At 47.3% G+C, this 18,715-nt stretch overlaps 1 protein-coding gene across 4 annotated transcripts in view; it reads left to right on the forward strand.

Annotated features, from left to right (window-relative positions):
* Window positions 1–18,715, forward strand: part of LOC137422886 (disks large-associated protein 2-like) — a 402,494-nt gene that overhangs the window by 330,478 nt on the left and 53,301 nt on the right. For all 4 annotated transcript variants that reach the window (XM_078774953.1, XM_068109517.2, XM_068109518.2 and 1 more), the window contains one exon: window positions 5,977–7,184. In XM_078774953.1, coding sequence (XP_078631079.1) covers window positions 5,977–7,184 — 1,208 coding nt within the window. The remainder of the gene's footprint in view (window positions 1–5,976; window positions 7,185–18,715) is intronic.

An 18,715-nucleotide genomic window follows, 5' to 3' on the forward strand; every position in this document is an offset into this window, starting at 1 on the left:
AAGGCCGAAACAAAATGGCAGCTTCATACCCCAGCGAGGTGACAACAGGCTGACTAAAGATGTACTGATGATGAGCACACTCTAAATTAACATCTTCAAATAGTTTTTTATTTACACAAATACACAGTTTTCATTCATGCAATCCCGTGGAGTTCCCTTCGTGTGCATGCAAAGTTTCGGGCTGCTAGGTTTCATTGTTTTGGAGTTATGGAGGAGACACACACACACTGACACACAACAAAACACAACAACATGCATTTTAAGGCCATTTTCCCTGCTAGAGCGGGGGTTAGGCTTGCGGTCCCCATGACAATCTTCTCCATTTTGCCCTATTTTCTGCATCTCCCCTTCTTAATCCCCTTGCCCACATTTCTTCTTTCACCATCTTTAGCCAAGTCTTTCTCGGTTTCTCCCCGTCATCTTGAGATTTTGTTTAAAATCTCAACTCAAAAAAATATATATATATTGCCTTCTCTGTTCTTATTCGTTGTTCTTATTCGTTTATTCGTTGTTCTTATTTGTTCGTTCGTTCTTCGATCACGTGTTTCACCCCCATTTCCATTTTCCATTTCCCCAGATAGTTTTCACTGCTCAATTTAAAACTGTTTAAACTTTCCCCTGAAGAACTGTATTCTGTCGTATATTATAACACCTTTTTCTTCTTCTTCTATAAAAGGATGCTTTCGACTTTCTCACCAAATCTATTCATTCCAACAAAAAATTCCATCTCTTACAGTTCCTCTTTTCTACATCCCCGAAACTCTCCTGCACTCCACCCCTCCTTCAGCGTCCTCAAACGTATTTTTGACTCGAAGGTCACAAGAAACTCATTTTGCAATAAATGTTCGTTTCCCATTAATCGTACACTTTCTAAAATCCCATCTCACCCCTCCCCTCCAAATCTTCCCCATCACCCCTTCCCCATCACCCCTTCCCTCCAAAACTTCCCCATCACCCCTCCCCTCCAAAACTTCCCCATCACCCCTCCCCTCCAAAACTACCCCCTTGCCCCTCCCCTCCAAATCTTCCCCATCACCCATCTCTTTCAAATATTCCCCCTTGCCCCTCCCCTCCAAATCTTCCCCATCACCTATCCCTTTCAAATCTTTCCCCTTGCCCCTCCCCTCCAAATCTTCCCCATCACCCCTTCCCTCCAAAACTTCCCCATCACCCCTCCCCTCCAAAACTTCCCCATCACCCCTCCCCTCCAAATCTACCCCCTTGCCCCTCCCCTCCAAATCTTCCCCATCACCCATCTCTTTCAAATCTTCCCCCTTGCCCCTCCCCTCCAAATCTTTCTAATCACCCATCCCTTTCAAATCTCCCCCCTTGCCCCTTCCCTCCAAAACTCCCCCCACACCCCTCCCCTCCGAGACTCTCCCTCGCTCCTCCCCTCCTAGACTCCCCTCTCACCCCTCCTCCTCAAAGCATCCTCCGTGCTTCTTCCCCCTTCCAACTTTCACCTTAATCTCCCCCAACCTTCTGCCTCGCTCTCCCCCCCCCCCCCCCTCAAATAACACCTCACTGTGCCTCACCCAATCACCATCAAACCTTTTGTCCGCCCCATTCTTCCCTTTCTCCAAGCTATTCTGAAATCTCTGACACACCTTCAACCGCTCTCCTTACCCCTCCCCCCCCCCCCCCTGTTCTGTATCCGATGCTCCCCCTTCCTCTTCATTAACGGTATGGACCTCAAACATCCGGGGCCTTCGCTCAAACTTGACTGATCTCTCCATACAGGTTGCTTCTGACAAACCAGACGTGATCTGCTTAACAGAAACTTTCCTCCTTCATGATGTCTCTGATTCCTTGGTATCTCTCCCAGGTTACTCCCTCCTCCGGTATGATAGACCTGAGCCTCGTCCTGGAGGTGGGGTTGCTATCTTTATAAAAAACTCTCTTCCTCACTCGCCCTGCACTGCCCTCTCTCCACCTCACCCCCAGGAATACCTTTGGCTACGGCTTCCCCTTCACTCCCACCTTTTGTTCATATGTGTGTTGTACCGTCCACCAAACAGTGATGACTCCATCTACATCTCGCTGTCTCATAACATGGACCAACTTCTATCTACCCATCCCAACTCTCTCTTCCTCATATGTGGTGATTTCAATTGTCACCATGCCAGTTGGCTGGGTGTGGGTACTCTCTCACCAGCCATGGCTCCTCAGTAAAGGACTTCTGTGACTCACTGGGACTGACACAATCTGTCAATTTCCCGACCCGGATCTCAGTCAACGGAGCATCTTCTCTTCTGGACTTGGTTATGACTAACTTCCCTGAAAATGTCTGCTGCTCTTCTTCTGCTCCAATCGGCTCATCTGATCATGTGCTTGTTAAAGTGGACATCTCTCTGACCATTCTCAGAGAGCCTCCTCAGCGTCGACGAGTCTGGCATTTCACTCAGGCCAACTGGCACGGTCTTCAAGCAGCCATCAATCATCTGGACTGGTCTCCCATCTCTACCGCCTCTGACATCAACTCATCCTGGGAATTCTTCCAAAGTAAATTGCTCTCTCTCATGCACAGATTTATCCCATCTCGTCTTCAGTTGTCATACCTTTCCTCCCGTCCATGGTACACGGAATCTTGTGGTGAGGCTGTTGCCCAGAAACAACTTGCTTTCGTCTCCTGGAAAGCAAATCCAACAGAAGGAAATCTCATTTCCTTTCACAAAGTCCAAAACAAGTGTGTGTCCACCCTCAGGAGAGCGAGGAAACAATATCTCTCCGTTCTCAAGACCGAATTCTCTTATCTGTCTCCCTCTTCCAAATCCTGGTGGCGTCTGGTCAAATCTGTTTCTGGTGTTTGTTCCCCCTCCATCCCCTCCCTCGCCTCAAACGGTTACACGGCTGACTCCACACGTGAAAAAGCTGAATGCCTCAACTCTGTGTTTGCCTCTAAATCTTGTGTCCCAAACCCATCTCTCTCTGTACCCGCCATACCCAGTCGTACCCAGCTGCTCCTGGGCTCTGGGTCCTTTCCTCCTGACAAGGTGGAAAAGTTTCTGTCAACCCTCGACTCTGATTCTGCAACTGGACCTGACGGCATCAGCCCACGGGTCATAAAATCCTGTTCTTCCGCTCTTTCACTCCCTCTCTCTGTTCTCTTCACCCTCTCTTTCGCTCAAGGTCATCTGCCATCTGCTTGGAAATCAGCCAACATCACCGCTTTGCACAAAAAGGTGCAAAAACAGATCCTAGCAACTACAGACCAATCACCCTTCTCCTAATTATCAGCAAAGTCATGGAATCCATCATTGCTTCGGATATGAAATCTTTCCTCTTCTCCAATGACTTGATCTCTGATCATCAATTTGGTTTCAGACCTGGTCACTCGACTCTGGACATGCTGCTTCTGCTTTCTCAACAATGGATGGAGGTCCTCAATCCCAAACAGGAAATTAGAGCTGCCTCCCTTGACATATCACATGCCGTCGATATGGTCTGGCAACCCGCTCTGCTCACCAAACCTTCCTCCTTTGGTATCCATGGAAATCTCCATGCATGGCTGGCGGACTTCCTCTCTTGTCGTAGTCAACGTGTGGCCCTGAATGGGTTTCTCTCATCTCCTCTTCCTGTTCAGGCTGGAGTTCCCCAAGGCAGTGTTCTGGGCCTTGTGCTTTTTCTGGTCTTCATCAATGATCTCTCTGACACTCTTGAAAATCCTCTCTATCTCTTTGCTGATGACACTACTCTCTGTCGCTCCATTCCTCATCCCTCAGATCGGCAGTCTGGAGCCTCCTCACTCTCTGCAGACCTGGACAAAATCACAGACTGGGCAAACAAGTGGAACATGTCTTTCAATCCTGACAAATCTCACACTCTTACGATGTCTCTCCAAAAAGACCGACTGGACAACCCTCCCATCCACTTTCTGAATAATCCTCTCCAAGAAGTTCTGTCACTCAAGCTTTTGGGTCTCACTATCTGCCATGATCTTTCCTGGGAAAACCACATTTCAAATCTGGCCTCCAAAGCCAGTCGCCGACTGGGCATCCTCCGTCATGCAAATTCCTTCCTTGGCACACCTGAGCTCCTCACCACATACAAGGCTTTCATCTGCAGCTCAATGGAATACTGCTCTCCCCTCTGGGCTGGTGCTCCTGCCTCACACCTAGCTCGTCTTCACACTGTTGAAACCAAAGCGTTCAGAATCATTGGAATCTCCCGCGATGAAGCTAACTCCAAGGGCCTTTCACTCACTCACCGCAGGCAGGTTGGTGGTCTTTCCGTCTTCTACCGACTCCTCTCTGGCCTTGCCCCCCCCCCCCCCCCAGCTCTCTCTGGGCTCTGTCCCCCAAATATTCCTACAGGTCGCACAATATCTGCCTGCAACCCTCTTATGGTTAAACTGCCAAAATCAAGACTCTCTGCTCACCTTCACTCCTTCATTCCTCTTTTCTCCCGCCTCTGGAACAAACTCCCTCACTCTCTTCAATCCCACTCCACCCTCCAGGTCTTTAAAACAGCTGCTCACCACCATCTCTTATCTTTCCCCATCCAAAACCTTGATCTTTTCTACCCCCGCTAATTTCACCGCAAATCCACTTTTTTGAAATTCCAACTTCTGTCCTGGAAGTCCTTGGTGTCCTTGTGTTTTATACTTCTCCCACCCCCCCCCCCTCCCCCCACCCCCTTCCCACACCTCCTCCCCCCAAGCCCTCTCCCTCCCACACATCACACTGCTCTCAAATGTTGTGTTTGTGTGCTTCCCCTTCTCTCCCCATCTTGTCTTCCGCTCCCTCTTTTTATATATTTTGTTTGTCTGTTTGATTTGTTTGTGAAATAAATGTTAGCTCTTTCACGAGCCTCGATTCTGTATACAAAAAAAAAATCTACTTCCTTCTACATTCATTTCCATCACTCTTCTCAACCAGTCACTTTCATCCTTCCTCAACACATGACCAAACCATCTCAACCTGTTTCTCTTCACAGCATCAATCACAGGCTCTATTCCCAGCATCTTTCGCAATTCATCATTTGTCTTCCTCTCTCTCAACGATACTCCACACATCCACCGAACCATTCGCATTTCCACCCTTTCCAGCCTTCGTTGCTGCTCTACGTTCATTACCCATGTCTCGCTCCCATAAATCATAACACTTCTCACACATGCAGCATACACCTTTCCCTTCAGCTTCAACGACACTCCACTCCTCATCAGCACGCCACTCAGTTCCCGAAACTTCTTCCATGCACATCTCTGACACTGACACACACTGACATTTATTACTATTGACTAGCAAAGATACCCGGTGTTGCCGGCAACGCAGGGTCCCTCCTCCCACCTCTTCCCCTCCTTCATCCCACCCCCAGAAAAAACGTGAGGTTTTATGGGACATGAGGTAAAATTTCTCCAAACAGAAGTGTTTATATTCACAATCACAATGACTTCCGAATAACTTTTCTTATTGTGAAAAAATATCAAAGGTAACTATTAAAATCAGCATCAAATGTCAAAAGGTTGCAGCTGTCCTGACCTTCCGATCTAATAAGAATATGACGTCAAACTACGCATACGCACCACATTGTCTCCAATGCTGGAGTTATATGAATTCTGGGTTTCTGGGAAAACAAAACAACCAAAATCAAAAGACAAATTATGGGAAACATTGCAGAATGCATGGAACAACCTCCTAATAGAGATTTCAAGAAAGCATTCCAAAACGGATAGATATCTGCTGTTTTTCATGCAAAAGGTGATCACACCAATTTATTGACATTTCACCTGTTAATATTGTAAAATACAATTCACTTTTGTTTCTTTAATAAATAAAACATGATCATTATAACACATTTTATTTCTCTAAATATGTTAATGTGACAATAAAAATGTTTACTTTCAAGGTGGCCGAAGACTTCGACAAATTGTGTCTGTAAAGGTATCTTCATCATGCCAACACGTTTAACTCACCCCAATAGTTTTCTTTGAAAGCTTATTTTTTGTGTTTTAATTCACCCCCCACCCTCCCGTAGTAACTATCACAACGTACAAAAAGACCCCTCCGCCCGTCCCTCCTCGTACAACTTCGAAGCCCCTCATTTCAGTGACGACGCAGAGCAGCACGGAATCTGCACAGGACTCTTACTGCGAAGCAAGCGTTCGGCATCCAGGTGGACATCACACACTTCCACCTCGGCATCACCACCATCACCACCACCACCATGCTACCCCGCTCGTTTCACGTCAGCATGGGTCAAGCAGCACACCACACCATGCTCACCATCATCATCACCACCATCATGCTGGCGACATCAGCTCACAAACAACCAATTCCTCCATTAATCAGGACACCGAAGGTTTGAGCAACTCCTCAGAGAGCTTAGACAGCGCAAAAGCCTTGACGGCAGCCATGGATGCTGCAGCTGCTCAGATTCATGGCCCCAGAATCCTGATCCATCAGGGCTCCACCATGGAGGAAGATGAGGATGAGGATGAAATTGAGGATCAAGATTATGAAATGGAAGCCGAAGTGATTAGAAAACCACTGAAGTCTACTGTAGAGAGAAGAACTCTAGAAAGTCAACATGGGACACAAGAAAAGCCTCCAGGTGGTGTTTTACAAGAACGAACGCTTATTAGAGCACATGAGAATGTTGGAATGGTCACACGGACACACCACGACAACACCGGTACTGTCGCAAGGATCCATGAGAGCGTTGCGAGAGTACAGGAAAATGTTGGTGCATTTCCAAGAGCAAACGAGAATATTGGAGCCGGCATGAAGACTCACGAGAATGTTGGTACAGTAACGAGGACTCATGAGAATGTTGGTACAGCAATGAGGAACCACGAGAACGTTGGTACAGCAATGAGGACTCACGAGAACGTTGGTACAGTAACGAGGACTCACGAGAACGTTGGTACAGTAACGAGGACACAGGATAACATTGGTACAGTAACAAGGGCACAGGAGAATGTTGTTGCAGTCACGAGGACACAGGAGAACGTCGGTACAGTCACGAGGATACAGGAGAACATCGGTGCGGTTCCCAGGATATATGAGAGCACCGGTTCAGTCAAAAGGATGCAGGAGAACATCGTTCCTGTCACGAGGATGAAAGATAACACTGGAGCGGTCCTGAGGATGCACGAGAGCATGGCTGTGGCAAGATTACACCGAGGAATCCCTTACCTGGGTGAAAGCCAGGAGGACAGCACCCGTTCTTCCATCGGTATCCAGGTGTGACGACACTTCACCTGCTTGTTTACCTTCATCACACTGCACTTTGGTATTTTGTGTAAAACAATTGTGTAAAATTGTGTATTTTGACTGTTTTTGTGCCCGAATGAGGTTTCTTCTTGAACCTGATTCCCTTCGTTAGCATCCTCGCCACGCACACTCAGCTCTGAACTGCTGGGAGTACGTCTTCCAAAATGACATTAAAGTGAAAGGCGTGTCACTCGTCTTGTGGTCCAACAAAGTCCACTATGTATTTTAGTTTTTAATACACACTGTGAATGAATGATTATAGTCTTCAAAAATAAATCCAAAAGATACCCCAAACCAAGAGTGCACTGACATGTAGAAATTATGTGTGTATGAATTTCTACTCACGTGTGGTCATACGGTGGTTTGATGCTTGCTGGTGTGGAAGTAAAAGATTTACTCTAACAAATTCAATGAGCTTCAATTTATTTCAAACGATCATTTATTGTATATCACACGTGCGGAGAGGGTTGCTTGCAAACACCAAGCTCGTCTCTGCCCCAGCGAGGTTAAATCCTCATATTTATCCAAAAAAAACTCTGAGGTGAGATTACAAAACCCTCGGGTTATCAGCAAAGAGCAGCTTCTGGTTGCATCTTCACCACTCTTGGTTTCAATTGAATGCCAAGTCATAAAATCTGATTAATGCATTGGTTGGGGAAGAGCTAAGCAAAAAGAAGTCCATCTTGGTCAAAAGATAAGTGTTGCAATGTGCATACAAGCTGATTCCGAGAAGCATATGTGGCAAGCACTAACTGCTGCCTACAGCAAGAACAAGGGTTATTTAGTTTTCGCTCTTTTAAGCAAACAGATTTATTTGCACATCTCTAGTTCTAAATCCCACTCATCATGATTTCTGAAAACACCCTGCCACGCTGGCATTTCCAGGTGAGTATATATGTAATTCACCTTTTACCCACACTGGAAATCCTCCATCTCCGTTACACTCGACGAACATGGCGAAACGGGAGTAAAGGTGGACGCTCCACCGAGATGCAGCCAATGCTCCCCAGAAGCTGGTCGAAGGTCTCGGCGGGTAAACCCGTCGTGAAATGTTGATTTTCAGGAGACGAAAATACCAATGCTTCGGGGTGACCAGCGCATTGTTTAAACAAAATGGATATTCCACCGGCAGAAAGCGATCTAAGATGGCAGACTAAAATGGCTGATAGCCCCAAAGGAAATTTAAGAACAGTGAAGTACAGTATTCACTGCTCCATGTTATCGCACCCTTTTAGCTCAAAACCCCTCGAGAGTCGAAATTATGCGCATAACAGCCTCTTCTTGTGCTTCCCTCATGTACTCTGAGTTGATTGGTTGTTCCTGGTTTTAAACCACGCCCACTTGGAGCACGTCAGTATGTGAAGAACGAGCTTGGGGAATGGATTGCCTGCACCGTCTGTTCATGTAGAAAATGATGCATGTAAAACTGGAAGTCACGACAGACATCTTATATGTTCCAAAAACAAAGTCTTGCACTAAATGATGGAGAATTAAACATAAATCCTTAAGGCTTTTATTATTGAAGATTTCTACCTTGGTCACATTATTAGTGAAGCTTTCTACCATAGGCACATCATTATTGAAGATTCATACCATGGTCACATCATTATTGAAGATTTCTACAATGGTCACATCATTATTGAAAGTTTCTACCATGGTGTTACGGATTCGTCACTTCCGTTGTTGTGGTTCTCATCCACTGTAAACATTTTTTGGTTGCATGTACTATTATTGTTATCGTTAAAGTGAAATAGAGATAACTGTTTTCAAAAGGCAAAAAAAGTTAGTGTTTTAAAAGAAACCGGAAACTGGATCGGGAACCGGACGAAGAAAAGTGGAGGAAGAGGAAGAAGAGGCGGAGCGAGTAAGGTGGAGAAGAAGCCAAGCTGCTTTGAGGTCTTGAGCAAACGCTGGCGAACGGGGGTCACAAGTGAACTTTGGGTTTCCTGGGAAAGGGATTCCTGCGACAGAGTTGTTATCGCTGTGACAGATAAACCTGCATGACAGGTTTTGCGGTTGATTCCGAAGAGAATCGTTGGAGTGCCGTTACGTCTCGAGTACGGGCCCGTTGGCCATTTTGCCTCGCGCCCGATTTCGCATTGCTCTAGGCTCTTCACCTCGCTTCAACCATTTCACCGCATCCAGACGTTAACCTGGTGTGTGTGTGTAATGTGGATTTTGGAGTGGGAATTTGCGGTTCGCCGTTTGTGAGCCGTTGAACGTCCATACCCGAAGGTGTGATTTCCCAGTCGCCTCTTGATGGTACCTTTGCCCATCTTTGGCAGTGTGACTGTCAACCGAATGGGATTCTGGTCTCGATACAACATCGTTCTGACGATCACTGGAGCGTGGGTCGACTTTGGCTTAAAGCTGGGACAGAGACATTGGGAATGTTATTTTCGCTCACTTGTAGCACAGTGAGTTATATTGTACGAAACTGATGGTACCATCTTGGGAATGATATATTGGTTGTACAATTGATTACTATTGTTTTTGTGCTGTTATTCTTGTGTGACCTTAATACAATACTTGTTTGTTGGTAACAATTGGTGTGGTTTCACCATTGATCTTTGACACACAGAATAACACATCTTTCTGCCGTGACTCCTCTCGGGGCTCGGAGGTTCACCGTGACCGGGGTTTGGGGAGGAACACGTAACACATGGTCACATCATTATTGAAGATTTATACCATAGTCACATCATTATTGAAGCTTTCTACCACAGTCATGTCATTATTGAATCTTTCTAACACAGTCACATCATTATTGATTATTTCTACCACAGTCACATCATTATTGAATTTTTCTACCAGAGTCACATCATTATTGAAGTTTTCTACCATAGGCACATCATTATTGAATATTCCTACCATGGTCACATCATTATTGAAGATTTCTACCATGGTCACATCATTATTGAATCTTTCTACCATGGTCACATCATTATTGAAGATTTCTACCATAGTCACATCATTATTGAAGCTTTCTAACACAGTGACGTCATTATTGAATCTTTCGAACACAGTCCATCATTATTGAAGCTTTCTACCACAGTCACATCATTATTGAATCTTTCTAACACAGTCACGTCATTATTGAATCTTTCTACCGCAGTCACATCATTATTGAATCTTTCTAACACAGTCACATCATTATTGAAGCTTTCTACCACAGTCACATCATTATTGAAGCTTTTTACCACAGTCACATCATTATTGAATCTTTCTAACACATTCACGTCATTATTGAATCTTTCTACCATAGTCACATCATTGCCCTTGCCACTGAAGGTGGGCAGAGGTTATGTTTTCACCCCTGTCTGTCTGTCTGACTGTCTGTCTGTCTGACTGTCTGACTGTCTGTTTCTTTGTCTGTCTGTTTGTGAACAGGATATCTTAAAATGTTGTGGGCATATTCGTACGAAATTTGGTGGAGAGGTTGTGTGTGTGACAAGGACCAAATGATGAGATTTTGGTGAAGTTCCGGATCCGGATCTGAATTTTTAAAAGTGATTTTTCATCATTGAGAGATAGGGCAAAAACGATATATATACGTGTATGTATATATATATATATATATATATATATATATATATACATATATATATATATATATATATATATATATATTGTGGAAATTAACCAAGTCCACAACTTTGTCCCATAGGTAGGTTTAATCACAATCAGATCTTTGGCATCATCCTGTAAAATACAATCATGCAATAGATATCAGGATCTTGGCATCATATAGGAAAGATCGATAATATTAGTCAATGCAAGCAAGCCTAGAATATGTGCGGGTACGTAGCTACCATTCAAGACTACATGTCATAGTAAAATGTCACAGGAGTGGCTCAGCGTCGCGGACGTCCGAGGTCTTATAGACGCCCCTCAGCGGTTTAAGTGAGCATCACTCCTGGGTTCAACTTTGATACATTTTCACTACAATATATATATATATATATAGCAGCGTACACTGGATCTGCACGTCGCTACGTCGTTGGACGACTCCTCAGCACCATCCCGACACACTACCGTGTGTGATACAGAATGAGGTGTTTTTACAGCGGCCGGAGTGCAAATCCTGCCACCAACCTCCTTGAGAGAGGACCCAGTACCCTCATTTCGCCGACTCATAATTCAACAGCTGAATGGGATTCAAACTCAGGACCTTAGGAGCCCAAGCTGGCCGCCCTAACCATCAGGCCAACACCAGATATAAAAACGATATACCTGTGTACACAACAACAACAACATGCATTTTAAAGGCCATTTTCCCTGCTAGAGCGGGGGTTAGCCTTGCGGTCCCCATGACAATCTTCTCCATCTTGCCCTATTTTCTGCATCTCTCCTTGTTAACCCCCTTGCCCGCATTTCTTCTTCCACCATCTTTAGCCAAGTCTTTCTCGGTCTTCCCCGTCTTCTACTTCCTTCTACATTCATTTCTCACTCAACAAATGCCCGTCTACTCACCCATTCCCGGACCCGTGATCACATCACCCCCGTCCTTTACAAGCTTCACTGGCTCCCCATCCCCCAGAGAATCCAGTACAAAATCCTCCTCTTGACATACAAAGCCCTCCATAACCTGGCCCCATCCTACCTGGCTGACCTCCTCTCCAGACACACTCCCACCCGCAACCTCCGCTCTGCTGGTACCAACCTCCTGACCCCCTCCATCCGGACCAAATTCAGATCCTGGGGGGACAGGGCCTTCTCCATCGCTGCTCCCACCCTCTGGAACTCACTACCTCACACCATCAGAGACTCCTCCTCACTCACCACATTCAAAACATCACTAAAGACCCACCTGTTCAACACTGCATTCAACATTCAACCCACAGCATTTAACCCCTGACTATCTCTTCTCCTTCTCCCTCCTTTTGCTTTAAATATTTCCCTATTGATTCTTGTCTTTTTGCAATTGTTGTTTTCATGTATTGTTATGCATTATGTTTGCCACTCTGTCAAAGCGCCTTTGGGCTTCTGGAAAAGCGCTATACAAAATAAATGAATTATTATTATTATTATTTCCATCACTCTTCTCAACCAGTCACTTTCATCCTTCCTCAACACATGACCAAACCATCTCAACCTGTTCCTCTTCACAGCATCAATCACAGGCTCTATTCCCATCATCTTTCGCAATTCATCATTTGTCTTCCTCTCTCTCAACGATACTCCGCACATCCGTCGAACCATTCGCATTTCCACCCTTTCCAACCTTCGTTGCTGCTCTACGTTCATTACCCATGTCTCGCTCCCATAAATCATAACACTTCTCACACATGCAGCATACACCTTTCCCTTCAGCTTCAACGACACTCCCCTCATCATCAGCACGCCACTCAATTCCCGAAACTTCTTCCATGCACATCTCACTCGAGCAACCGTTGCCGAGTCTGATCCACCTTCTCCATTCAGCATGTCTCCGAGGTAGCAAAATGTTTTCACACCTTCCAGCTTCATGCCGTCTCCAAGATCCAACTCAACATTTCCTCCATCTGCAGCTCCCTCTGTGCACACCTTACATTTGAATGTAGCTGCCACACTGGTTAATGACCCTCTCAGACCACTGCATTTTTGATGAACCCACTCAGCGCACATTGTACACTGAATGGAGTTCACTCCGACACCCTTCCTACACACAGCACAGGGCCACTTCCCAGTTCTTTCCACCTCACCACATGCTTTACCACTTGCCATCACCTTCGTCTTTCCGATATTCACCTTCAGACCTTTTGTCTCCATACATTCCTTCCACGTGTTCATCTTTTCCTTCAGTCCATCCATACTTTCCGCAATCAACACCAGATCATCTGCATACAACAACTCCCACGGTAAACCCTCCTTTATGTTCTGAGCCAGCACCTCCATCACAGCTACAAATAGTAGTGGACTTAGTACCGACCCCTGATGCACTCCCACCTTCACCTCAAACTCACCACTGTTCCCGTCCTTCGTCCTTACAGCTGTGCGCGCTCTTTTGTACATTGCCATCACTACTCCGATCAACCATTCCTCCACTCCTAACTTCCTCAATGCCCATGTCAATACTTTGCGTGGAACCCGATCGAATGCTTTCTCCAGATCAACAAACCCAAGAAACAACTTCTTCCTCTTCTCCATGTACTTCTCCTGCAACTGCCTCACAATGAAAAGCGCGTCTGTCGTTCCTCTTCCTGGCATAAATCCAAACTGCATTTCGTCGATCTTCACTTTCTTCCTTATCCTCCTCTCCAACACCCTTTCCAATACCTTCATTCCATGCTCCAATAACTTTATCGCTCGGTACGAGCCACACTCCAGAGGGTCACCTTTCCCCTTGTATAGAGGGACGAGGGTACTCAGTTCCCAAGCCACTGGAATGCGGCCTTCTTTCACCACCAGATTACAGATCTCTGTCATTCTCTTCACACCCCAACTTCCTGCTGCCTTCAACATATCTCCCACAACTCCCGTCGGCCCTCCCGCTTTTCTACCCTTCATTGCTTTTATCGCTTCCTCAACTTCCTTCTCAGTTATCTTCTCTGCCGGTCCTAAAACTGGGTTACTCTCTATGTTGCCATCCCATTCATTCTCTGTATTCAACAGCATTTCCATATATCTTTTCCATCTTCCTTTAATTCCATCTGGGTCGACAACGATTTGTCCCACTTCATCCTTCAAGCAGCTCACCCCCATCACATCACACCTCTCTTTCGCTATCTGCTTTGCAATCCTGAATACTGCTTTCTGACCCTCTTCCGAATCCAAGCGTTCTCCGAACATTTTCCGACATGCCTCCTGTGCCTTTGCTACCTCTTTCTTTGCAGCCTTCCTGGCTGCCTTATAACTTTCATGCTCTGCTGTTTCTGCTCCCGTACCCTTCGCCTTCTGCCACTCCTTGAACTTCTTCCTCTTCTCGTCAATCCTCTTTCCAACTTCATCATCCCACCACCATGTTTCCGAGTGCCTCGGTGGTCCTTTTGTCCATCCACATACCTCACCAACGGCTCCCAACAGACTAGCTTTCATTGACATCCAACCACTTTCAAGCTCAACCACATCATCCTCGACCCTACTCAGCCTCTCTTTTAATGCCTCCCTTACTGTCACCTCTTTCAACCTCCACACCTTCATTCTCGGTTGGTACTTCACCCGCCGAGCTCTCCTCGCACCTTTCACCCTTACGTCGCAGACAACCAAGTGGTGCTGTGAAACAGCCTCCTCCCCCGGGATCACCTTTGTGTCTCGGAGGTGCCCCCTATCTAGCCTACGCACCATCAGGTAGTCAACGGTTGTCGTCGACCCACCTGACGTGTATGTAACAAGCTTATTATCCTCTTTCTGGAACTGAGTATTACAAATCAACAAATCAGCTCCATCAGCAAACTCCAAAATCCTTTCACCTTCTCCATTTCTCACACCATATCTGTAACCCCCATGTGTAGCAGGATATTTAAAAATATTGTGGACTGAATATGACAAAACTTGGTGGATGAGTTTGTTAGGTGACAAGAACCTGATGATTATTTGTTGGTGCAGGTCCGAATCCATATCCGACCTATCAGTGGGATATAAAACGTGGACTGTATAGCCTGGTAGGTATGCGCTCTAGCGAGTACCGTTCTAGTTATTGAAGCTTTTTCCATAGTCATGTCATCATTGAAGCTTTCTACCATAGCCTTGTCATTCATGTTGTTTTCTATAGTAGTCACGTTATCCTATCATCATACTAAAATACGCCATTTCTGTCTGTCTGTCTGTCTGTCTGATGATTTTTTGATGCCAATACATTCCGTCGTTACTTATCCAATCTCAACCAAACTTGACATGATGATGAAGGGTTACATAATGAATGTTGTAGCGCATTCATTTGCCCCTCTCCCCAAAGGGGTTTTCTCCCCCCGAGCGGGTTTTCCCCGCCATTGCCGTCAATGTGGTTGCACGTTGAGGTGTATATCAATGTTAAATTAGCTTTATCGTGGCGTTTGTCCAAAGAAGAAGATTTATCATGACGTTTTTCCAAAGACGCTTTTAATAACAAAATTAATGATAATCACATGTTGTAAATGTTATTACAAAACAATATTAATACTATAATGATGTCCCACTTCCCCAAGGCGTTTTTCCTGCAGTGATAACTTGTATAAATGGCTTATCTTACTAGAATTTACCAAATGTCCGTCTGTCTGTCTGTCTGTCTGTCCATCCGTCCGTTCCCAGGTACCGCAAAAACGGCTGAACCGATCGCAACGATATTTTGGGTGGGTAATCCTGGGACCCCCTGGAGTAAAATAGGCTATATTGTTTTTCCAGTTTCAGCTTTGGTTTCCAGCATTTTCAAGTTTGGTCTCCCGCCTAACGAAAGTTTCCCACACCTCTGGATACGCTTCGTTTTCTTTCGACCTTACTGGTTGTGACGTGAAACGTAATTGGTGGATAACTCATGACACCCAGGAACATAACGTGCTTGCCGACTCCGTTCACATCACTTTGGGGTACACTTGACATTTTACCTCTGGGTACACTTGACATTTTACCTCTGGGTACACCGACACTATATTGTAAGCCTTATTCATATCCACGAAACGCCTCCACATTGCCTGAGCGTAATTCAAACCCAATATTCGCTGAACACAGCGAATATTGGAGAGTCCATTGATCGTGTTCTAGGGATGACAACATATTGTAAGCCTTATTCATATCATATCATATCTTATTACTAGTACCCGACTGCAAAGCCGCAATGAGCCGGCGAAGCCAAAGCCTCTTGCCACTATTTTACCCATCACTCTGACATCAGTAGGTTAGGTAGTTGGTTGTAGGTAGGTGTAGTCGGTACCATACCTAGTTCAAAATGACACCATTTGCATTCTGGATGAGATTAAAATTTAAAAAATTTACTTCTTGATTAATTCGGTGAATTCCGTCTCAACTTCGGATATTTCCGGCCATGAAAAACTATCCCCTACGGCCGCGAGATTTCTTTAAAAATAATTCTTCGTCAATTTTAGAATATTTGACGCCGTTTTCAGCGTCCGAAATGTGGTAAAAAGCTTTTTTGAAATATTTTTTCAAATGCTCCAATCTCATTGGTTCCGGTGTTTGGTAACGATTTTCGTTGAAGATAACCAGGGCCCGTGCGGGCCCGGGAAACGAGGTTGGTCTTAAAGTATTTTAATTACAAATTAGAGGTGCATAGGATTGTGAATCAAAAACAGACGGGTAAAACAAACTCCTATTGAACTTTTTCGCAATTTTTTATGCATACTTCCGCATCCGCAAGATGGCGGCCTCCATGGAGCGATTTGGTTTTTGAAATATTTTTTCAAATGCTCAAATCTCATTGGTTCCGGTGTTTGGTGATGATTTTCGTTGAAGATAACGATGGCCCGTGCGGGCCCGGGGAACGAGGTTGGTCTTAAAGTATTTTAATTACAAATTAGAGGTGCATGGGATTGTGAATCAAAAACAGACGGGTGAAACAAACTCCTATTGAACTTTTTCTCAATTTTTTATGCATACTTCCGCATCCGAAAGATGGCGGCCTCCATTAAGTGATTTGGTGTGTCAAAGCTTGGAATTCTCAAAGGATCCAGCATAATCTGTTTTTTCAACATAATACGTACGCTGTGGTGGACACAAAAGCCCACTGGCGTGGTGACATCATCCCGCGCACCAAGTGGGCGGGGGCCACGCCCGAGGGGTAGGCGTGGCCTCATGATATACACCGGGCGCCCAGCCCGGAGCGGGCCAGTGTTACAGTGAGCTCCTACAATAAAGATGTTTATAAGTTACCGCTTGTCCGCTTCCTCCTTGCTCGCAAGCAGCGCGCGTAACGCCGCGCTTTACTGGTGACCCCCTCGACGTTGGATCTGCCGGAGCGATCCTTCCACACGCGACGCCATTGCCATGGCCAACTTCGTCAAACTTCCGGAATTTTGGGAGGCTCAGGCCGAAGTCTGGTTCGTCCAGGCCGAAGCCCAATTTCAGCTTCGGCGCCTCACCGGCGATGACACGCGCTATTGCCACGTCGTCGCCTCCCTCGGGCCTGGCACGGCCGCTCGAGTTGTGTCCGTCCTTCGCCACCCACCGGACGGCCACAAGTACGAGGCACTCAAGCGGCTACTCCTAGCCACGTTCGGCCTCACGGACGACGCACGGGCCGACCGCCTCCTGGATCTCCCCGAGCTCGGTGACACGTGCCCGTCGGTCCGAATGGACCATATGCTGTCACTGTTGGGCGACGAAGCCCCCGGTTCTCTATTCCGGGCGCTTTTCCGGCGCCAACTTCCAGCGCAGGTTCGCCTCGCGTTGGCCGGGACCGGGCTGACGGAACCCCGAGCATTGGCAGCCGAGGCGGACAGGTACTTCGCCGCTTCGGACACGCGGGCGAGAGTCGGCGTGGCCGTCACGGCCCTCGAGGCTGATGCTGCTGATGCTGCTGATGCTGCTGTTCCACAGCATCAGCTTCTACAGCATACGCAGCATGCGTATACGCACCTCGTGAACGCCGCCACGCCCCACCCACCGCCGCGGCGAAAACCGCCACCGCGGGGAAACCCGCCAACTCCACCGGCCTGGCGGAGCCAGCCACGCTCCTCCAGCTCCACCACCTGGTGCTGGTTCCACGCCAAGTTCGGCCACGAAGCTCGGCAGTGCCATCTGCCATGCTCCTTCAACAGGTGGGGAAACGCCCGGGCTGGCGCTCAATAGTGGCGATGAGCGCCGGCCGTTCGAGCAGCCTGCTGTTCATAACGGACACCTTCTCCGGGCGCCGTTACCTGTGCGACACGGGAGCGCAGGTGAGTGTCATTCCCGCTGGCACGTCAGACAAGCACGCCGCGGGTGGGGGCCCCGCGCTGCTTGCCGCGAATGGGACGCCCATCCGTACGTATGGAAAACGCTGCCTCTCTCTGCGGTTTGGAGGGCAGGTTTTCCGATGGACGTTCGTCACCGCCGACGTGCCCATGGCACTGCTTGGCGCGGACTTCCTGTGCGCTAATGGGCTCCTGGTCGACGTCAAGCGCAGACGTCTTGTCCAGGCCGAGACGTTCAGCTCGCTCGCTTGTGCGTTGCCCAGCTCAACGAGCGGCTTGCCAAGCGGCTTGCCGAACGGTTCGGTTCCGGCCACGTTGGTCTGTACGCTTCCGGCAGCGGACGCATTCACCCGCCTCCTCGCCGGCTTCCCGGCCCTCACGCGGCCCACCTTCTCGGCGGGGGCCGTCAAGCATGGGGTGGCCCATCACATCCCCACCGTCGGGCCACCGGTCTACGCCCGGGCACGCCGCCTCGAGCCGACGAAGCTGGCGGTGGCAAAAGTGGCGTTCGCTACCCTGGAGTGACTCGGCATCGTTCGGCGCTCAGAGAGCGCTTGGGCGTCGCCGCTGCACATCGTGCCGAAGCCCGGCGGGGGATGGCGACCGTGCGGGGACTATCGCCGTCTCAATGATGCCACGACTCCCGACCGCTACCCCGTCCCCCACATTCAGGACTTTTCCGCCCGTTTGGCGGGC

The sequence above is a fragment of the Myxine glutinosa genome, chromosome 3, assembly GCF_964187855.1.
Source record: "Myxine glutinosa chromosome 3, kmMyxGlut1.1, whole genome shotgun sequence".
NCBI lineage: Eukaryota > Metazoa > Chordata > Myxini > Myxiniformes > Myxinidae > Myxine > Myxine glutinosa.